At 37.4% G+C, this 23,946-nt stretch overlaps 1 protein-coding gene across 6 annotated transcripts in view; it reads left to right on the top strand.

Annotated features, from left to right (window-relative positions):
* The window catches only part of TRIM24 (tripartite motif containing 24), a 151,443-nt gene that overhangs the window by 45,067 nt on the left and 82,430 nt on the right, over positions 1–23,946 (top strand). For all 6 annotated transcript variants that reach the window (XR_011168182.1, XM_069087308.1, XM_069087309.1 and 3 more), the window contains one exon: positions 22,753–22,871. Coding sequence is in view for 5 of the 6 variants with exons in the window: in XM_069087308.1 (XP_068943409.1) it covers positions 22,753–22,871 (119 nt within the window). In the remaining variant the exon portion in view is untranslated. The remainder of the gene's footprint in view (positions 1–22,752; positions 22,872–23,946) is intronic.

The raw sequence follows: 23,946 nt of genomic DNA on the forward strand, positions 1-23,946 counted from the left end.
CCTTTCCCCTTACTTCTTCCCTCCCTACTAACCAGCCCCCCCCCCCCTTTCGTGGCCCTTTTCCCCTCCTACTGCCTGTAGGATATTTCTATACTTAATGAAGTATATTATTTCTTCTTCTCACAAAGAGTGACAGGAACAAATTTCATGCAAAGCTCCTCTCCCTCCCCTTTCCCTCTAAAATGATACTTTTTGCATTTCTTCTCCATAGAGTCCTATGCTTAACTGGTTGTTATTCCCTCCTTGCACCAGAACTAATGAGGGAAAAGCTCATATGATTCTCATCTCCCTCCCTTCTTTTCCTCTCCTGTACTGTTTTTGTGCCCCATTGTGTGGCATAATTTACTCTTTTTCACTTCATTTATTCCTCTTCTTCCATTGCAGTCCCTTTGTAGCCCTTAATAAGAATTTTTTTTAATTGTCATTTTGTGTATTTTATACTCATACCCTACCTATACTTGCCTATAACCATTTTGCTCTTATCAAATGACAGGGTGTGTGTGTGTGTGTGTGTTTTCCTTGTTTACCTTTCTATGTCACTGTTGCATCTTGTAATTGGAGGTTGAATTTTCCATTGAGTTCTGGCTTTTTCATCAGGAAGGTCTGGAACTCTGTTATATCATTGAATGACCATCTCTTTGCCTGGAAGAATATGGTCAGTCTCGCTGGGTATGTGATCTTTGGTTGTAATCTGAGCTTTTTTGCCTTCTGGAAAATTGTATTCCACTGCCTCCGATTTGTTTAGTGTAGAGGCTGCCAAATCTTGTGCAATCCTCACTATGGACCCTCGATATTTGAATTGTTTCTTTCTGGCAGCTTGAAGTATTTTCTCTTTTACCTGGCAGTTCTGGAGTTTGGCCACAACATTTCGAGGACTTTTCAGTTAGGGATCTCTTTCAGCAGGTGTCCGGTGGACTCTCTGGATTTCTATTTTACCCTCAGGTTCTAGTATCTCAAGGCAGTTTTCCTTAATGAGCTCTTGGAGAATGTTGTCCAGTCTCATTTTTTCATCATGATTTTCTGGTAGGTCTATGATTCTCAGATTATCTCTCCTGGATCTGTTTTCCAGGTCAGTTATTTTTCCATTGAGGTATTTTACCTCTTTTTCTAGTTTTTCATTCTTGTTGTTTTGCTTGGCTGCTTCTTGGTTCCTCATAGAGTTGTTTGTTTCAATTTGGTTGATTCTAGTTTTTAGGAAATCATTTTCATTGGTTAATTTTTGGAGCTCCTTTTCCATATCATACACTTTTCTTTTTAGAGAGATATTTTTTTCATTATAAAGTTTTTCTAATTCTTCAGTTTTGGTTTTGAGAGAATTATTCATTTTGTCTTCTATCTCTCTCATTTGGTTTTCAAAGCTCCTTTTGATCTCATCTAGGAGAGCCTTCTGTGCTAGGGACCCATTCCCTGTTGATGTTTCAGCTGTGGATATGGAGTCCACATTGTCTCCCCTGAGTTTGGTCCCTCACTCTGAGGATAGTAGGATTCTAGAGTCTTTGTAATCTGCTTTCTACCCATTTTGAGGCAGGGCCCTAGCCACGCCCTTCCTCTAGGGTTCCCAAGCCTTTACTGTAGAGGGTTTTGCCCTGGGGCAATAGTTACTATGTTTCAAGGTGGGGGGGGAGAAGAGAGGTTCACTCTGTCATCCTGGTCTTTGGAGGTCCTGATAGGTTTTTTTTTTTTAATTTCTGGCTATGAAGTGGTAGCTCCAGGAGTATTTGCTGTCTGGGACAGGGGCCACTGCATTTGGTTCTTACCTTGCTCTTTCCAGTCCCAGCCCTTTCGTGATAGGCCTGGTAGTGGCCCTTGTGGTTGGGGGATGACTTGCCTTCCGGGTTGATCAGGCCTCTTTGGGGCCTGCCTCTGTGGGCTGCACCTTCAGGGCCTCCCTCTTTGTCTGTGGGCTGCGCCTTCCAGGCCTGCCTCTGTCTCCCTGCCTGTACTTCTATACTTGATTCTAATTCATGAAGTCAAAATTTCCCATTAAGATCGTAAGTTATTGCTCTAATAGATTTGTATCTGTTTCCCAAGCTTCTCTATCCTCCTTTAACCATGCTCCATGAGATATACATGAGTTCAAACACTAACTTTAACCTATGTTTAGGTCATGGAATGAATTCATATCAAAACAGAAACATTTAACCTTTATGTCAGTGCAAAAGCATTCCACAAGTTACCTCCCTCTAAAAAACTTATACTGAAATTCTTCCTCAGGACCATATAAGAGTACCAATTTGCCTAATTATACGATTGAAAACAGCAGTATTTCACATACTTGCATTATGCTTATTCCTCACTGACTCCTGGTTTTAAGTATAGAAACCTGCCATAAAGATAAAAACTGAGGACCTGATTGGAGAAAGTGGCCTCAGTATCACATCCACCTTATAGCCAGACTCAGGAATAGTAAGGTGAGAAACATTCCTTTTCAAAGGAAACAAAGGAATAGTGGGGAAACTGAGCCAGAAGAATCCCATCCCAGATTGAGGCCAGGATTGTCCTTTTGGTTTTTTTGCCCTGACGAACCTGTAACAGTTGCATTCTCTGGGTAGCTAATGACATCTCCCCCAGATGGTGGGGTTCTTTTTTTTAATGGCAAGTTTCGCCAATCAAAACTATATCAGAACTAATCTAAAAATTTGCACGTAAACGACTTCCTTTTCCTGGGGCTAGTGACCATGCTTACACAAACATTTCCAGGGACCTAGGCAAGTTTACAAAACAAAGGAAAGTGACATGGAACCCTTGCATGCCGGTCCCCATACAAGCAGAACTGTTTTGAATGGGCAGAACCAATCTGGATAAGGTTTTCACCCAAACTCCTCCTTTCCATACACAATAATCAATTAATAATGTTTGGTTTTAGCATTAAAACAGTAACCAGCTGTATAATCAAATTGCTCTAGCTATGACACAACTTTAAGTGACATCAGATGCATTTCCATATCATATAAATATTGTCAATAAAATCATGAGCTTTCTTACCCTTAAGGGCTGATGCTAACTGGCAAGCTTCTCTATCTCCAGTTTCTCCAATTACTTCCTGTTTCTAGGGCTGTTGCTGACTTACCTTCTTGACTAAGGCTAGGAGGGAGTGGGAGAAGGGAATGATAAAATTGCTTCAACCATTCTGGGTCATAAAATTTTGCTTGTCTCCCTTGTGCCTCCTACCCTGTCACACATCTTCCTCATCCTATCACTAATCTTCCTGGGTAAAAACTCTGAAAATATTCTACTACTCTGAAACCTCTGTATAAGCATAACTTTCCAAATATTGGGGGCTTACCTAGCCTTCTCTCTGCTAATCTGTTGCCGAGAGAGAGAGAGAGAGAGAGAGACAGAGAGAGAGAGAGACAGAGAGACAGAGAGAGACAGAGAGAGAGAGACAGAGAGACAGAGAGAGACAGAGACAGAGAGAGAGAGACAGAGACAGAGAGAGGAGAGAGAGAGTCTGTCCTTTCACAGGCACTATGACAATTTCATTTGGGTAACGTTGAGTTGACCAGTATCTGCCTCACCAAGTCATCATGTATTAGTTCCTTCTGTTCTCTGTTTATCATTACCCTTTCACACCAAATTTTTCCAAATATATAAACTACCCCATAACCATGTTTGGAAAATTTACAGTAAGTTTGGGCCTAATTGTTATCAGTAACAAATTAGTTTGCAAATAGAAATTTAGTAGGTCTTCTAAAAATCACACCAAAGATCTTATAAACCATTTCTTCATAAAAGTATTTCCATTTCTCAGAAACAGCTTACAGTTTATCCTGATACTGACTACTATACAGTTCCTAAATTCCCTTGTCATGAAACCTCTTCCACATAATTGACAGCTTATAAAAGGAGATTTCACAAGGTCTTTTCTTAACATAATTACCAAGTTTCCTTTCTCACGCATGTTTTTTTTTAAACTTTAATTTATTAATTTGTTTGTTTCCTTTTAGTTTACAGGATTCAATTCCACAATTCCTTGAATTTCACATTTTGTCCCCCTCCCTCCCCACCCCCCCACCCATGGCGGCTTATTATCAAGTATAGGATCTGTAAATACTTTCACATTATACAATGGTCAGGTTATAAGGATGGATTGTACCAGCTGGAATGAAAAATGGTAAAGAGGACATAAAATCAAATAAGAGAATGAAAAAGATCAGGTATTTTGCTTCCACCTGGATATAAATTTAGTTCTTTCTAGTTCTTTCTCTGGATGCACGTTTTTCTCTCCATCATGCGTCTTTTGGGATTGACTTATATCCCTGTATTGTTGAGAAGAGTCCAGTCTATCAAAGTTGGTCATCACACATATGTTGTGTCTGTAATTGTGTACAAATTCCTCCTGGTTCTACTCTTCTCACTCAGCATCAGTTCTTTTAAGCCTCTCCAGGTAAATATGAAGACCGCCTGCTCCCCGTTTCTTACGGCGCAATAGTATTCCATAACATGCATATACCACAACTTGTTCAGCTATACCCCAATTGATGGGCACCCCCTTAATTTCCAATTCTTTGCCACAACAAAAAGAGCTGCTATAAACATTTTTGTACATATGGGTCTTTCTCCCATTTCTATAATCTCTTTGGGATATAACCCTAGGAGTGGTATTGCTGGATCAAAGGGTATGAAAGTATTTATAGCCCTTTGGGCATAATTCCAGATTGCTCTCCAGAAAGGCTGGATCAGTTCACAACTCCACCAACAATGCATTAGTGTTCCAGTTTGCCCACATCCTCTCCAGCATTTGTCATTTTCCTGTTTTGTCATCTTAGCCAATCTGACTGGTGAGATGTGGTACCTCAGAGTTGTTTTGATTTGCATTTCTCTAATCAATAGTGAATTAGAGCGTTTCTTCATGTGCTTATAGATAGCTTTAATTTCTTTCTCCGAAAACTGCCTGTTCATATCCTTTGACCATTTATCAATTGGGGAATGACTTGTATTCTTATACATTTGACTCAATTCTCTGTATATTTTAGAGATGAGTCCTTTGTCAGAGATATAGGTTGTAAAGATTCTTTCCCAATTTCCCACCTCCCTCTTAATCTTGGTTACATTGGCTTTATTTGTACAGAAACTTTTCAATTTCATGTAGTCAAAATTATCCATTTTACATTTTATAATGTTCTCTAATTCCTGTTTCGTCATAAAGTCATTCCCTCTCCACAAGTCTGATAGGTAAACTATTCCTTGTTTTAGCAGACTGCTTACAGTATCAACCTTTATACCTAGATCATGAACCCATTTAGACTTGATTTTGGTATATGGTGTTAGATAATGGTCTATGTCCAGTTTCTGCCATACTGTATTCCAGTTTTCCCAGCAGTTTTTGTCAAACAGTGAGTCCTTAACCCAAAAACCAGGGTCTGGGGGTTTATCAAACAATACATTACTGTAGTCGTTGACTTCTGAATCTCGTGTGCCTAATCTATTCCATTGATCCGCTTCTCTATTTCTAAGCCAGTACCAGGTAGTTTTGATGACTGCTGCTTTATAGTACAGATTGAAATCTGGTAAAGCTAGTCCACCTTCCCTAGCATTTTTTTTCATTAATTCCCTTGATATTCTGGACCGTTTATTCTTCCAGATGAATTTTGTTACTATTTTTTCTAACTCTATAAAGTAGTTTTTTGGTAAATTAATTGGTATGGCACTAAATATATAATTTAATTTAGGTAAAATTGTCATTTTTATTATATTAGCTTGACCCAGCCATGAGCAATTGATATTTTTCCAATTAGTTAGATCTGACTTTATTTGTGTGAAAAGTGTTTTGTAGTTATGATCATACAGGTCCTGGGTTTGTTTTGGCAGGTAGATTCCCAAATATTTTATAATGTCTACAGTAACTTTAAATGGGATTTCTCTTTCTACTTCTTGCTGTTGAATTTCATTGGAAGTATATAGGAATGCCGAGGATTTATGTGGGTTTATTTTATATCCTGCAACTTTGCCAAATTTATTTATTGTCTCAAGCAGTTTTTTACTTGATTCTCTAGGATTCTCTAAGCATATCATCATATCATCTGCGAAGAGTGATAGCTTGGTCTCTTCTTTGCCTAACTTGATTCCTTTGATTTCTTTTTCTTCTCTAATTGCTACTGCTAACATTTCTAGTACCAGATTGAATAAGAGGGGTGATAGTGGACACCCTTGTTTCACCCCTGATCTTATGGGAAATGCTTCCAGCTTCTCCCCATTACATATAATACGTGCTGATGGCTTTAAATAGATACTACCTATTATTTTAAGGAAGGCTCCATTTATTCCTATACTTTCTAATGTTTTTAATAGGAATGGATGTTGTATTTCATCAAAAGCCTTTTCTGCATCTATTGAGATGATCATGTGGTTTCTGCTAGTTTTATTGTTCATATGATCAATTATACTGATGGTTTTCCTAATATTAAACCATCCTTGCATTCCTGGAATAAATCCTACCTGATAAAAGTGTATTATTCTTGAGATAAGTTGCTGTAGTCTTTTGGCTAGTATTTTATTTAGAATTTTTGCATCTATATTCATGAGGGAGATTGGTCTATAATTTTCTTTCTCTGTTTTATCTCTTCCTGATTTAGGTATCAGTACCATATTTGTGTCATAAAAAGAATTTGGTAGGACTCCTTCTTCACTAATTTTCCCAAATAATTTGAAGAGTATTAGAATCAATTGTTCTTTAAATGTTTGATAGAATTCACTAGTGAATCCATCTGGCCCTGGAGATTTTTTTCCTAGGGAGGTGACTGATGGCTTGTTCAATTTTTTTTTCTGAGATGGGGTTATGTTATTTACTTCCTCTTCAGTTTATCTGGGCAACTTGTATTTTGTAAATATTCTTCCATTTCCCTAAGATTGTCAAATTTATGTGCATACAATTGGGAAAAATAATTCCTAATTATTGTTTTGATTTCCTCTTCATTGGAGGTAGATTCACCCTTTTCGTTTTTGATACTCATAATTTGGTTTTCTTCTTTTTTTTATCATATTGACTAAGGGTCTATCAATTTTGTTGGTTTTTTTTTTTTTCATAAAACCAGCTCTTCGTTTTATTTATTAGTTCAATAGTTTTCTTAATTTCGATTTTATTAATCTCTCCTTTGGTTTTCAATATTTCTAATTTAGTATTTAATTGGGGATTTTGAATTTGTTCTTTTTCTAGGTTTTTTAATTGCATGCCCAATTCGTTGAGCTCCCTTTTCTCTAATTTAATCACGTATGCACTCAGGGATATAAAACTTCCCCTAAGAACTGCCTTTAATGCATCCCACAGATTTTGGTATGTTGTCTCATTATTATCATTCTCTTGAATGAAATTACTGATTGTTTCTATAATTTCTTGTTTGACTCACTCATTCTTTAGGATTAAATTGTTTAATTTCCAGTTAGTTTTCAGTCTGTCTTTCCCTGGCCCTTTATTGCATATAATTTTTATTGCATCATGATCTGAGAACGATGCGTTTAATATTTCTGCCTTACTGCATAGAATTGTGAGGTTTTTATGCCCTAGAACATGGTCAATTTTTGAGTAGTATGTGCCAAGAACCGCTGAGAAAAAAGTATATTCCTTTTTATCCCCATTCAGTTTTCTCCAGAGATCTATCATACCTATCCTCTCTAAAATCCTGTTAGCACCTCCTTCTTTCTTGTTTATTTTGAGGTTGGATTTATCAAGTTCAGATAGGGGGAGATTAAGGTCTCCCACTAGTATAGTTTTGCTATCGATTTCTTCCTCTAATTCCTTTAGCTTCACCTCTAGGAATTTGGAAGCTACACCACTTGGTGCATATATGTTAAGTAGTGATATTGCTTCATTCTCGATGGTGCCTTTTAACAGGATATAGTTTCCTTCCTTATCTCTTTTAATTAGGTCAATTTTTACATTTGCTTTATCTGAGATAAGGATTGCTACCCCTGCTTTTTTTACTTTAGCTGAGGCATGATATATTTGACTCCAACCTTTTACCTTTACCTTGTGTGTATCCCTCTGTTTCAGATGTGTTTCTTGTAAACAGCATATTGTAGGATTATGATTTCTAATCCATTCTGCTATCCGTCTCCGTTTTATAGGAGAGTTCATTCCATTCACATTTACAGTTATGACTGTTATCTGTTTCTTTCCCCTTATCCTATTCCTGCCCCTGTTAATGTTCATATTTTTCCTCCCTTCTCCCTTCCCCCCCTTAATAGTTTTCCTTTTGACCACCGCCTCCCTCAGTGTTTACTTTTTTGGCCCCCTCCCTTTTCCTCCCCTTTTCCCCTTACTACTTCCCTCTCTACAAACCACTCCCACCCCCCTTTTGTAACCCTTTCCCCCTCCTACTACCTTAGGATATTGTTATACTTAATGAGGTATGCTATTTTTTCTTCGCATCAAGAATGACAGGAACAGATCTCATGCGAAGCTCCTCTCCCTCCCCTCTTTCCCTCTAAAATGATGTGTGTTCTCCTTATTTACCTTTCTAAGTCACTGTTGCTTCTCGTGATTGGAGGTTGAATTTTCCATTGAGTTCTGGCTTTTTTATCAAGAAGGTCTGGAACTCTGTTATATCATTGAATAACCATCTCTTTGCCTGGAAGAATATGCTCAGTCTCGCTGGGTATGTGATCCTTGGTTGTAATCCAAGCTGTTTTGCCTTCCTGAAAATTGTATTCCACTGCCTCCGATCTTTCAGTATGGAGGCTGACAAATCCTGTGCAATCCTCACTGTGGACCCTCGATATCTGAATTGTTTCTTTCTGGCCGCTTGAAGTATTTTCTCTTTTATCTGGTAGTTCTGGAGTTTGGCCACAACATTTCGAGGATTTTTCAGTTTGGAATCTCTTACAGCAGGTGTCCGGTGGATTCTGTCGATTTGTTTTCCCCTCAGGTTCAAGTATCTCAGGGCAGTTTTCCTTAACGAGCTCTTGGAGAATGTTGTCCAGGCTCATTTTTTCATCATAATTTTCTGGTAGGCCTATGATTCTCAGATTATCTCTCCTGGATCTGTTTTCCAGGTCAGTTATTTTTTCTTTGAGGTATTTTACCTCTTTTTCTAATTTTTCATTTTTGTTGTTTTGCTTGGCTGCTTCTTGGTTCCTCATAGAGTTATTTGTTTCCATTTGTTTAATTCTGGTTTTTAGCAAATCATTTTCCTTGGTTAATTTTTGAAGCTCCTTTTCCATATCATACACTTTTCTTTTTAGAGAGATGTTTTCCTCATTATAATGCTTTTCGAATTCTGCTATTTTTGTTTTGAGAGAATTATTCATTTTCTCTTCTATCTCTCTCATTTTGCTTTCAAAGTTCCTTTTGATCTCATCTAGGAGAGCCTTCTGTGCTTGGGATCCATTCCCTGTTGAAGTTTCAGCTGTGGGTGTGGAGTCCACATTGTCTCCCTCTGAGGTTGGTTCCTCCCTCTGAGGATAGTAGGACTCTAGAGTCTTTGTCTTTGTAGTCTGCTTTCTACCCATTTTGAGGCAGGGTCCTAACCACGCCCTTCCCCTACGATCCCAAGCCTTTACTGTAGAGGGTTTTGCCCTGGACAATAGTTACTATATTTTCAGGGTCAGAGGGGGGGTTTGGAGCAAGTGGGGTTCATTCTGTCATCCTCGTCTTTGGAGGTCCTGAAAGGGGCTTTTTAAAAAAAGATTTCTGTGCTATTATGTGGTAGCCCCAGGAGTGTTTGCTGTCCAGTATAGGGGCCCCTGTCTTTGCTTCTTACCTTGCTCTTTCCAGTCCCAGCCCTTTGGTGATAGGCCTGGTAGTGGACCTTGTGGTTGGTGGGAAGACTTGCCCTCGGAGTTGATCAGGCCCCTTCCTGGCCTGCGTCCGCCACCGCGCCTTCCCGGCCTGCGACCGCTCACACATGTTTTTGTAAATGCTTGATTTATAGCAAAATAATTTTAACTGAAGCTTTCTTCTTAAAGCAACAATAAACCTTTAAACATTGGAATTCATTAAAACTAATTCGTTGTAAAATGTCCTTAAATAACATAAATTCCCAAAATATTTTTTAAAACTCTGGTTATTACAGAATCCTTGGATATCACAAAATTCCTAACATACATGTCTTTAGATGAAACAGACTTGAAAAACCACACCCCTATCTTTCCCCAAGGATTCTCATTTTTTAAATAGGAATCCTACAACATAGCAGCTTTTGTGCAGGGTTTTATGAGAACTTTTAGGTTACTTAATAGCTTAATAACATTTAGATAAGAGAAAGTGCTTTTTAAACAAGCCATTATCTATTTAGGTGAATACATTTCCAAATCACCTTGTACACAAAAGAAACTATAACTTTAAACCACTGTATACATTTTCATGATAGTCAAGATTTCAAATGGACAATCTGCTGTCATAGTAAATATCAACAATATTATTACAACTTGTTTATCACCAAATATAACAGCTTCAAATGTATCACATTTTTATCACATCACTGTCTTTTAAAAAAAATACCAATTCATATACAACAAAATTCAGTTTGACGATTTTAAGAGAGCTTTAGAAATACAGTAACAACCTATCGATTGCATTTCCAGATATTGTTGATATTATTTTTGTCATTTAAAATTCATTTCGAAGTTATGAGGTACAGAACAATTATCTTAAATTAGAATATTGTGTCTAACATATGCCAATTCTTGTTTGAAGCACTTCGCAATCATAATGACAAATAACAATATCTAAACATTTTTATTACATATCTATCTATGTTCAGTACTCCTGGTCTTTTAAAAGACTCATGGCTGTATCTTCCCAGCTCTATATCCTTAAACAAAAGTATAGTCCTGTCACCTTTCAGAGACTTCAAATAAAACTGCGTTAGGCACTTTAACTCTTTACTCTTCTTCTTCTGAGAGGTTTGCAAAATTTTTAACCAATTAGCTAAAGGGTTTGGCCTGAGACATTAAGATTTAAGGAATTTGAACGAGGTGGGGCCAATTTCCCTTCCAAGCAGAAACCTTGGGAGCTTAATAATTAATTGAAACAATATCTTTATCATATTCAATACCAATATTAAATTCATTAAAACCCTCTCATAGATACTTCCTGAAAGGGGATAGACATAACTCTTCTACCTTTCCATAACTTTGTCTCTTGGTTATCAAATCAGTCTACGAATTTTCACTTTCCAGCCCTGGAGTAGCACTTTTTTCAACATCCCCCAATCTTCTGAAGTAGTATGGGGGAGGGAATGACTAAAGAGCACATGGGCCTCAGGGCCTGTGACTTGTTACTGCTCCACACCACTTGAATCCTTCCTTCTTCTAGTCTACTAATTATCACTCTACTCCTAATCATCACTCACATCACCCCTGCCCTCATTTACATTTCAAAATAAAAAATATTATACTCACCAATTTCATCCAGATTTTCTGTACCTTAGAAACTAGAACAAATTATATACCTAACAATTTATATACTAAAAAGAGCCTAATTTCTCTCCCCCACTCTCTGTGAAGAGCTTTTTGTAATTCATTTTAAACAGGCCATTCTTTTTAATTCCATTACTTATCTAACTTTATTCTGGTATCCCAGCTTCGCCAGTGTTGGAACCCAAAGAAAAGAATCTTAATATCCCACTGAAAGTCTAAGGAGAGAGAGATTTTCCAATTTCCCATTACCTCCTTCCTTCTTCCTTCTGTACTCCCTCCCTCTGAAGCTTCTTCCTTTTCATAACTGGTCTCTCAGGAGGAGACAGGGGTAGGAGGAATTTCCTGGGTTAACCCACTATAGACCAGAATTACTCCTATGGCTATATGGAGAATGCTTTGGAGTATACCCTTTACCTCCCCCAGGTACCTCTTAGAGCTCTTATTCCCCAACTTAGGAATTTCCTCTAAGGGTTCTTCTTTTGAAGAACTGGCCCACCTAACATGCAATCCCAAACCAAGAAAAAAGTACTTAGATCCTCATTTTTCCATCATGCCCAGGTAACCTGACTTATGCAGAGTCTTGGCTGTTCAATTTCACTTTTTCTCTTACATTCTTCTATATGTCCTTACTGTTTAAACAAGGTCACAGGGTCCTTAGGATGCCAGGGCGGGTTTTAGTCTGGACAGTGGGACCTTTTTAAAACTGAGAGGAAGTGCTGTCCCCTCCATCCAGTCTTAACCTTTCTGGAGTCCTCAGAATCCTGGACGAGCCCCCAAATTGTGAGAAACAAGCTTGTGGGAAATCACAGGACTTCCCAGGCAGGGTCTGGGTGTTAGCCTGAATGAACTTCCACTGTCCACCACTTCCCTGGGAGCCCTTTGGATGATCAAACCCCTTCTCACTAAAAGAACTCAGAAACAGAGTGTGCAAAGTGTTTACAGCAAAGAAGTGGGTTTGGTCCTCACTAGGCACACACCCACACTTATAGAGAAGCAGGAGTGGGATGTGAAGTTAATAGGATCATACTTACTTAAGATGTTCAGTCTAGTTGCTCATATTGAAAGTGTGCCTCTTCTTCCACAGAGAAGTTGAAACCTAGGGATTAATGAGTTTCTAATAGCTACTCAGAAGAATTTTCCCTGGCATCACTTTTCCTGTAGATACAGTAAAAATCTAAACCTAGTCCTAAATACATACTCATTTTCCCAGCTGATCTCTAGTATTTAATGAGGCCTCTTCATGGTTGAAGAGGTTTTCATTCCATCCCTATTTCTATTTATATTCTCTTTATGTATCTCCCCACCCTAGCTTCTAGACTTTTTAAGACTACTGGATGCATAAAATCCAGAAGAAATTTTTTTTTCCCCTTCACCTTTACTACTTTCACTGACCTTGTTATTGCTGACTTTGGGTGTGATGATTCTTATAATATCTCTTAAGTCTGACAGCACAAATGGTCTCTATTTTAGTTCTTTTATGTGTCATGACCCTATTTAAAGTGCTGTTCTTTTATGTATTCAGGTACTTAACATTAACATAACAAATACATAACATTTACAGTCACTGAGAGATTTTGTGAGACATGCCTCATGGAATTATTCCATTCTTTTTTTTGTGTGTGTGCCTTTTGGAAGGCAGTTGGGGTTAAGTAACTTACCCAAGGTTACACGGCTTGTTTTTGTGTGTGTGTGTGTGGGTGCTAAGTGTCTGAGGCCGGAACTGAACTCGGGTCCTCCTGAGTCTGGGGCCAGCACTTTACTCTCTGCGCCACCTAGCTGCCCCCTGAGTTAGTCCATTCTGATTTATTTAACTGCTACTGGGTAAATTTGTTGGTGCCAGTTCTGGTAACTTAAGACACAATGGATAGATTTAATTCCTTGCATATATAGTATAGATAATTGAGATCCTATTGCTTTGCTTACATAGGCTTTTCCCATGAAATGTAATAATATTAAAATAATGAATTTATTAACATTGGCATCAAATACCATTTTGACAACAGAAACAGAACAACTAGGTGTGAGTACCATATCTTCTGGATTAACTCAAACCATGCTTAATTTAACCTAACTGATATCCTCCCAGGCTTCACAGAACTTAAATAAAAAGTAACTCTTGGATATTAGCTTGTGCACGTAGCAGCTGCAGCAGTTGCTGGCTGCTGTATCTTACTTCTGGCAGCTACATGTGTCAAAATTTGGCAGAAAACTGACAGTTTTATCTGTATCTCAGTCTTGGCTGTCCTTGCTTATGAAGCTGCTGGTGCAAAAAGCCATTGCTGGCCTTGTCCCTTCTAGGTTCAGCTTGGAAGAAAGTCATACTGACATGGTGACCTTATTTCTTGTTTTTGACCTAATTTCCCCTCCCCTTTTCTGAGCAATAGGTCATTAGCATCTTATAATTTATGTCCAACCTCAGGTCAGCCTGTTTATTTTCTTTCTCCCTGTAAGCAACACTGAGGCTTCTCTTCTTTTCTGCTAAATGATTATAAACCACTTTAAACATTACTACCTATTTTACATGCACATATGGACTATATATATTCATAGCTTTATGAATCTAGAACTGAAAGTAACCTCAAAGTCCAATCCCCTTATGAGGATACTGAGGCCTAGTGAAGTTTTGTAACTTGCTCAAGGTCACACAGGCAACCCCCCATTTGTGGGAGGATTCAAACTGATCCTCAAATTCCAGAAAATGCTTTTTTCATTGTATCCCCTCATTCTGTTTGGGCATATCCCAATTCTTACACTAAGTGTACTGTTTTGAACTTAGAACATGATGGTGACAGTGCAGCTCTTTTTTCTTTGATAATTCACTCTTTGGTGGTTTTTTTTTTTCCTTTTTGGAGGGCAGTTGGGGTTAAGTGACTTGCCTAAGGTCACACGGCTAGTTTTGTGTTAAGTATCTGAGGCTGGATTTGAATTCATGTCTTCCTTACTCCAGGGCTGGTGCTCTATTTACTGCGCCAACTAGCTGACCCCAATAATTCACTCTTAATATAAAACTTCTCAGTCATACTGAGCAATTGTACCATACCAGTTTTTGGGCAGAAAAAGAGGACTTTTGGACTTAAGTCTTTTTTTTTGTTTGTTTTAAATTTGTTTTGTTAGATATTTCCCAGACATGTAAAAAAAAAAAAAAGAAGTTGTCATTTTAAAAATTGAGTTCCTGGGGTGGCCAGGTGGCTCAGCGAGTAAGAGCACCAGCTCCAGTGTTGGGATAACCTGGGGATCGAATCTGGGCTCCCGACACTTAGCACCACACCCAGAAATAACTGGCCGCATAACCTTGAGCAAGTTACTTAACCCCGATTGCTCAAAAAAAAAAAAAATTGAGTTGCAAATTCCCTCCTAGCTCCCCCTGCCGTGAAGGCAGATTTTATTTTGATTATATATGAAGTCATGTGGAAAATAGCTATTTTAGCCACGTTGCAAAAGAAAACACATTCAAAATAATAAGAATAGAGTAAGAAAATAATGCTTCAATCTTCATCATGAGTTTATCAGTTCTCTTGAGATCGATAGCATTATATTTCCATCATGGGTTCTTTGGATCATTGTCTTGATCAGAGTAGCTAAGTCTTTCATGGTTGATCATCCTTACAACATTGCCATTACTGTATACAGTGTTCTGGTCCTGCTCATTTCACTTTGCATTAGTTTATGTAAGTCATTCCAGGTTTTTCTGAGACCATCCTGCTCACCATTTCTTATAGACCTGTATATTATCACTGTCCTACATCACAACTTGTTCAGCCATTCATTCCCCAATTGATGAACATCCCCTGGGTTCAGCACCACGAAAAGAACTGCAGGAAATAGGTCCTTTTTCTTTGATCTATTTGAGTGTACAGACTTACTAGTGGTATTGCTGTATCAAAGGGAATACATAGTTTGGATTTGTTTTCCAGATTGGTTGCACTAGTTCAGAACTTCACTAACAGTGACAGCGTGCATTAGTGTCCCAATTTTTCCACATCCTCTTGAGCATTTATCATTTTCCTTTTCTGTCTTGGTTTGCCTTTTTTCTTTTACATGCATTTTTATTCATGTCTTTCTTTTTATATCACTAGAGTTTCAGTATTTTCCATAATGTTTTTTATTTCTTAGAGGACAGTAATATTCTATTAAACTAATGAGGCACAATTATTTTAGGCATTCCCAGTCTATGAGTGTATGCTTTGTTTCCTGTTCTTTGCTCTCACAAAAAGTACTGCTATAAATATTTTTGTTGTATATGCATATGAGTACTGGATTCTATGAGTTGAGGATTATGGACATTCAGTCATTTTATTTGACACTGATTGCCAGTTGCTTTCCAACATGTTTATACTGATTCACAGTTACACTAACAATGCAGTGGTGTCTGTCTCTGACTTACTTCCCATAACATCAGCTTTTGCCACATTTGTTGGTTTCCTGGGTGGGAAGTTGAAGAAAAACCTCAGGGTTGTTTTGATTTGCATTTTTTATTAGTTATTTGGAACATCCTTTCGTGACTATTCATAGTTTCCGATTCTTTTGAGAGCTATTCATATCTTTTGATCACTTAATAGCTGAAGTGGCATCAGGTTTCTTAGTTTTTTTTTATATATCTTGGATACCAAGCCTTTTCCTGAGAAATCTGATGTGTAAAGATTCCCCCATCCTTTATGTAGCCACTTCCTTCATCCTAGATGCATTTGTTGTCTCTATCCCGTGTTTGATTAAAAATATCCTAAACATAACTGTGAAAGGTAATATGATCTTTTTTTTTTTTTTTGCTTTATGCAGGGGGGAAGTCTGGGCAATTGGGGTTATGTGAGTTGCCCAAGGTCACAGGGCTAGTAAGTATTAAGAGTTTAAGGCCAGATTTTAATTCAGGTCCTCCTGACTCCAGGGCTGGTGCTCTACTTACTGCTCCACCTAACTGCCCCTAATATGATCTTTAATATTAAGGTCACATTTCCATTTTGAATTTATTGTGAAGTATGAAATAAGATGCTAAATTATAATTTCTCCCAGTTTTCTTTTCATTTGTGTGTGTGTGTGTGTTTTATATAGAGTTCTTTCCTAAGCAATTTTGTTTTTAGGTTTATTTAGCTCTGATTATTGAATTGAATTCTTTCTCACTCTTGTTATACTGATCTTCACTATAACACTTATTCTCCATACATCCCCACTTTGAGACATCTGTTGTAATAATTTTCAAAGAGGAATGGAAAGATAAAGATAAAAAAAATAACTAGCTACATTATATGCAATATTCCACATCTGTGGTCCTCTATTTTTTCTTCATTTACAGAATCATCTGTACCACCTGTAAACCTCTGTTATCATCTTTTCTACTTACCTCCTATTAATACTTTTTGTTCATGCTAATTATCTTTTGTCTCCCTAATATTGACTCCCACCTTACTTATCAAGATTACTTTCCCCATTACAAACTAATTATTCTAAACTTCAAGATTGTTCATCAGTATGCCTCAGAATGGCCTTCAAAAACCTGTCTAGTTTTTTCCCTCTGCCATCTCAAGGAAAATTTGCAGTGTTGCCCCTTTCAGTGTTATCAGGCTCACTCTAGCCCTATACCTAGAAAAATTTTCTTTGCTCATAATTAGTGCTAATTATATTTTGGGGCAACTGGATGGTGCAGTAGATAAGAGTGCTGGACCTAGAGTTGGGAAGACTCATCTTCCTAAGTTAAAATTTGTTTTGTTTTGAAATAATATTTCACCAAAAGAAACAAAAACAAAAAATTAAAATATTTTATTTTTCCCTTGTCACATGTAGATACAATTTTTAACATTCATTTTAAAAAATTTCTGAGTTCAGATTTGGCCTCAGACCCTTACCTTGCTGTGTGACCCTGGACAAATCAAATGATTTGCAAATCCTGTTTGCCTCAGTTTACTCATCTATAAAATGACCTGGAAAAGGAAATGGGAAGCTACTCCAGGATATTTGCCAAGATAACCTTAAATGGGATCACAAAATGGCATAAGTGATTGAAAACTGAGTGAACAACAGCAAATATGCTTCTTGACTTGAACTATTCCCTAACTAAAAGTCTTCTCCACAGAAGATGCTGAGCTTCTTGCCTGATTAAAATTCTACTCCCATTGTCTTGGTTGTTTTCCAAGATAGAAGTCTTTGCTCCAAAGAAAAGGTAGCTAGGTAGCTCTGTGGATAGCCCTGGGTCTAGAGTTTTAAGACCTGAGTTCATGTGTGGTCTTAGACACATAACTAGCAGTATCACTGTGAGCAAGTCACTTAACTCATTTACCTCTGTTTATTCAGTTGTAAAAATGGAGATAATAGCACACAGCTCTCAGGATTGTTGTATGGTTATTTCTAATGCAATATTTGTGCCTGATGCTGTGTTACATAATGACATTATATACATTTTATTTAATATTATTGCTCACTACTTCAGTGGGTGCTGAGCTCTTTCCTCATTATTAAATTTCAAATGGGTTATTGTATTTGTAACCCCAGCATCTAGCAATAAAGTAATTTTACCTAATTTTGCCTACTCAAAGATTTGACCATATAACTCATATGAAGTGACCTTCAGGAGCTCCCAGTTGCATCTAGTATAAAATACCCTTCTTTTTAAGCATTTACAGTCTTTCCCCCAACCTATTTTTCCTGTCTTATTCTTTGATCCAGCAAGATTGCCCTTCTCCCTATTGTTTCCATGTGACATTCCATCTCTTGTTATCCATCCCTTGACACCAGCTGCCCTCATGCCTGAAATGTACTACCTCCTCATCTTCATCTCATAGAATCATGTCTTTCTAAGATATGGGTCAAATATCTCTTCACACATGCCTTCCCTGATCACCGTGACCCAAATTAATTTTTATCTAATGTCTTTATTTTATACATACTTACATAGTTATTTTTCCTGTTAGAATGTAAGCTCTTTATATGTAAGAGTAGTTCAGTCTGGTATCAACAGTCTTATGAGGCAGGTTAAATCAGATTAACAAGCATCTATTGAGTTTTGGTATCTTTTTTTTTTCATGTTTCCATTTATTTTAGTTTTCAATGTTTGCTTCCACAAGATTTTGAGTTCCAAATTTTTTCCCCATCTCTCTGCTTCCCCCACCCCAGGATTGCCTACATTCTGATCACTCCTTCCCCCAATCTGTCTTCCCTTCTATCTCTCCCCTCCCCCATATCCCTTCTATTTTCCTGTGGGTAAGATAGATTTCTATACCCCATTGCCTGTGTATCATATTTCCCAGTTGCATGTAAAAACAATTTTTAACATTCCTTTTTTAAAACTTTGAGTTCCACATTCTCTCCCTTCCTCCCTCACCACCCACCCTCATTGAGAGAGCAAGCAATTTGATAGAGTTTTTACATGTATAGTTTTGTAAAATGCTTCCATAATAGTCATGTTGTGAAAGACTTCACTATATTTCCCTCCATCTTATCCCACCCCCCCATCAGTTCCTTTCTCTCCTTTGAACGCATCCCTCTTTAAAAGTATTTACTTTTGATTACTCCTTCCTCCCAGTTGTTCTCTTTTCTATCATCGTCTCTGTCATATCTTCTTTCCCCCATTTTCCTCTAGAATAAGATAGATTTCCATACCCAATTATGTGTTATTCCCTCCTTAAGCTAAAAGTAATGAGAATAAGGTTCACTCATTCACTCTTACCTCCCCCCTCTTCCCCTCCAATGTAAAAGCTTTTTCTTCTTTCTTTTATGTGAGGTAATTTACTCCATTCTGCCTCTCCCTTTTTCTTTCTCCCAGTACAGTCCTCTCTCTCACCCCTTAATTTTATTTTTTAGATATCATCTGTGCCCTTTGTCTATATATATTCCCTCTAGCTACCTTAATACTGAGAAAGGTCTCATGAGTTACCAATATTATCTTTCCTTGTAGGAATGTAAGCAATTCAACTTTAGTAAGTCCCTTATGCTTTCTCTTTCCTGTTTGTACCTTTTCATGATTCTTTTGAGTCTTGTATTTTAAAGTCAATTTTTCTTTCTGTTTGGTTGTTTGGAGGCAAGGGAATTGGGGTTTAAGTGACTTGCCCAGCGTCACACAGCTAGTAGGTTGTTAAGTGTCTGGGGTAAGATATGAGCATAGGTCCTCCTGACTCCATGGTTAGTGCTCTATTCACTGCACCACCCAGATGCGTCGAAAGGCAATTTTTCTGTTTAGTTCAGGCCAGGCTTCTCAAGAATGCATGAAATTACTTGAATGCATGAGATTTCATTGAATATCAATTTTTCTACCACATGGATTACACTCAGTTTTGCTGGGTAGGTGATTCTTATTTTTAATTCTAGCTCCTAAGACCTCTGGAGTATCATATTCTAAACCCTCCAGTCCCTTAATGTAGAAGCCGCTAGATCTTGTGTTATCCTGATTGTGTTTCCACAACACTTGAATTGTTTATTTCTGGCTGCTTGCAATATTTTCTCAATGTCCTGGGAACTCTGGAATTTGACTATAATATTCCTGGCAGTTTTCCTTGTGAGATCTCTTTCACGAGGTGATCAGTGAATTCTTAGAATTTCTGTTTTGATCTCTGGTTCTAGAATATCAGGGCAGTTTTCTTTGATAATTTTTTGAAAGATGATTTCTAGGCACTTTTTTTGATCATGATCAAAGGACATGGCCTTGAGGTAGTCCAATAATTTTAAAAATTATCTCTCCTGAATCTGTTTTCCAGGTCAGTTGTTTTTCCAGTGAGATATTTCACCTTGTCTGTTTTTTTTCATTCTTTTGGTGTTAATTTTATAATTTCTTGATTTCTCATAGAGGCCTCAGGTTTCATTTGCTCCATTCTAATGTTTAAGCAATTATTTTCTTCTGTGAGCATTTCTTTTGGACCTCCTTTTCCCTTTGGCTAATTCTCCTTTTAAATGCATTCTTCTCCTCATTGGCTTTTTGTATCTCTTTTACCATTTGTTTTAGTGCTTTTTTTAAGGTGTTGTTTTCTTCAGTATTTTTGGGGGTCTTCTTTACCAAGATATTGACTAGTTTTTCATTATTTTTCTGAATTACTTTCATTTCTCTCCTCATTTTTTCTTTTTTGAATTCTTCTGTGACCTGAGACTAATTCATATTTTTCTTGGAGGCTTTGGATGTGGGAGCTTTGACTTTGTCTCCTAATGAATGTAAATTTTTAGCTTTCTTGTCACCAAAGTATCTGTAAGTCTTCAGTTTTTTTTCCATTGTTTGCTCATTTTCCCAGCCTATTACTTGACTTTTTAACTTTTTTTTTTTTTGCTTTTTGGAGGGCAGTTGGGGTTAAGTGACTTTCCCAAGGTCACATGGCTAGTTTTTGTGTTGTTTCTGAGCCAAGATGTTGGAGTAACTCCAGGCCTGGTGCTCTATTAACTGTGCCACCTAGCTGCCCCAACTTTTTAACTATTTATTCTGTTTCCAGTGTGAAGGATGTACTGTCCCAAATTTTAGGGTTTTTGTGTAGCTGTATTCAGAGATACTTCTAGGGACCATATTGTGTTATGATCTAAGGAGAGATGTTTACTCCTTTCCTGGCCTGTGCTCTAGTTAGTGAATGGCAGACCCCAAGCAATCTTTTCTGCCTTGGAACTGTGAGGAGGGTTCTTTACTTTTGCTATGCCAATGCTCCTCTTTGCCCTAGGACTGCCACCCAGGACTGCAGCCCAGTTCAGAGTGTGTGGGACAGCAACCCTTACCAAAATAATTGTTCAGAGACTTCTTCAGGTAGAATCAAAAGGAAACTTTAATACGATACGATCTCGTGAGAAAGGGCATCGCTGCTGCTAGGAACAGCTAGCAGGGAGAGGAAGTGACAGAAAGCAAAGCTTGGTTATATACCCCAACACAAAGACCCCCTCCCCTCCCATCACTGACCTTTACTCCTATTGGCTAGGAGCTCAGCTCATAAGCTAAGGGGAAAAATCTGCCCCAGATACAAGGAACAAGGAAGTACTTTTTACCCAAAAGTATATGCTTAATGTAGCAAAATCTCAAAGTATGATAGGAAAGCAGGGGTTTTTGCAACAGTCTTAAGTTTCACGTTCCTATAAGTTAGGTGGTTTCTATTGGCAGTCTGGTCAAGTTCTGAGGAATCTTCACTGCCCTATTCCCATGAGAAACCTTACTAGATTTTACGGTATAGTCTGAGAAGTTTTCACCTTTCTCACTCAAAAGCATGGGCAAAGCAATAGAGTCCTGCGTCAGTGCCAAGAAAGAGACTTCCGTAATCTTCTTTTGACCAGTTGTTGGATCCCTTTACCATTCTGTGAACTGAGAGCTCTGGAAATAGCTGCTTTCACTGCCACTGCTGCCATTCCTGCCATCACGGGCCCAGGGCTGCACTAAGCTGAAACTGGACTGTGCTTCTGTTTCATTCAGGTGTGATAGCCCTTTGCTCTGAGTTCGTTGTTGTCCTGGTCTGTTCCTTTGGCCAATCTGGGCTCTCCTTCTCTCTCAGCCTGGTGCAACCGACCTTTCTTAGCAACTTTTCCAGGTTATCTTGGCCTGAAAAATTTGTTTCACTTTGTATTTTTTGTGGGTTCTGCTGCTCCAGAATTTGTTTAGGGTCATTGTACCAGTATTTGGGTGTTTTTTGGGGAGAACTCAAGCCAATCCCTGCTTTTACTGCAACGTCTTAGCTCAGCATTGCCCCCCCCCCCAATTTTTTATCCATTATGCCAAGCTTTATTTATCCAGATGAAACTAGGGAAGTCCAAAGTCACATGTTTGCTAAATATTATAATCAGTATTAAATCCCATACTCTTTCCGCAATATACACACTATGCCGTCAGATTTTAGTAAAGTTGGGACACTACACTTTTCATCAAATTTGAATTTCTGTAAATGAGAACTACTGCAACATAGTATCTATACATTTAAGTCTGGGAACAAATATTTTTTATGGGTTCAGTTATTGTTTATTCATGCTGACAGGATACCTTATGAGGGAGAATATTACTCTTTGCTCAGTTACTAGTTTGGCATAGGTGCAAAAAATATTTCCAAGGCTCTCAAGTATTTATAGCTTCATTCAGTCAAATAATTGTGTATTCATTTTATACTATCCTGTTCAAAATACAGGGAATGCAAAGAAGTTGGGCACACGAATAGATGTTAAATCTGTAATCTAAAAGGTTGTAACAATTCTTCTTTGCTCTTCAGCAATAGTTTCACAAAATATGGTCAAGAGATTTAACTATTTAAATGTTATGCAATTAATATTTATGTATCATTTAATACATTAAAATGACATTCTTAAAAGTGGAAGCAGATTTTTGAAGCTGTAGTATAATGTGAAAGTACTTTGTCACTTTAGCGTTGGGTCATTTGGCTTCTGAAATTTTCAAATAGATGGACTCATTTGGTATGTATCATATTTTTCCTAAACTAAGTTTTCCTTTTGTTTTTTTTTTTCCAGTTGGTGTCATTCGTTGTCCAGTTTGCAGCCAAGAATGTGCAGAGAGACACATAATAGATAATTTTTTTGTAAAAGATACTACAGAGGTCCCCAGCAGTACAGTAGAGAAGTCTAATCAGGTGAGTGTTCTAATAAATGTCAGCTCATTTGCAATATCCATCTGTAAGTATTTTTAGGGGGAAAAAGGTAAGGCAAAACTTTAAAAGTACCTGATTGTTAAAATTTTAGACATCAGAGTGACCACCAGAATCTCCTCAAAACAACTAGTATGTGAAGCCTTTGGTTAAATAGATTTTCATAAAAGTAACTCATTATTTTAAACTCAGCTTTTATTCTTTCTTTGAGCATAATGCTTGAGAATGTAATCTAGCTCATGATAAAAGTTCACTGGTGAGCTTAAATTTCTTTCCAATATTCTTTACATGTTTGTTTTTAAAGTTTGATAGCAGTCTTGGTGAACTCTATGTCATGTTGTAGATTTCACTTGATATATCCACAGGGAACTGACTCAGGGAAATACTTTCATATCAATAACAACTCTTTTTTGGTTGAGATAAAATATCTCATTCTCCATGGTATTATATTTGGTGTATACAATGTCCAGTACCAATCAATTATTATTTTTGTGGTTTTTAGAGAATATGTTTGTGATACCCGTATAGAGACATGTGACTTCTATGTAATCTTAAGTTTTTGGTTTCTCTGGTTTCTCATATATTCCTTCCCCATTGGCACCTTTGCATTAGAATCACCTGGTATGGGAGTATCTGTTATTTTGAATTAGAGGATCTTATCAAGTTCTTCATTAAAAATAGATTTTTATTGATATCTTTTTTTATTTACATTGTTTCTCCTATGATCATTACCCCTCCCAGAACTCTATATGATATAATAAGTAATATTTTAAAAATAAAAGAGAAAAATAATCAGCAAAACCTAAAAAGTTTGAAAGTATATTCATGAAACATACAATGTACTCTGTCTTCTCATCACTTTTTTAGAGCCATTCTTATTCTTTGTAATTCAGCAACATTCACTTTTTATTTATTTTTTCCATTTACATTGTTTTTAATCTTTATGTGTATTGTTTTGGGAGCTCTACTTCATTCTGTATCAGTTCATTTAAGTTTTGATGTATTTCTTTGTATTCCATTAATTTAAATTTTCATGTGTTTCTCTGTATTCAATTTTATT

Source organism: Petaurus breviceps, unplaced genomic scaffold, assembly GCF_028583685.1.
Source record: "Petaurus breviceps papuanus isolate PSGF00001 unplaced genomic scaffold, PetGlider_PUasm1.0 181, whole genome shotgun sequence".
Lineage (NCBI taxonomy): Eukaryota > Metazoa > Chordata > Mammalia > Diprotodontia > Petauridae > Petaurus > Petaurus breviceps.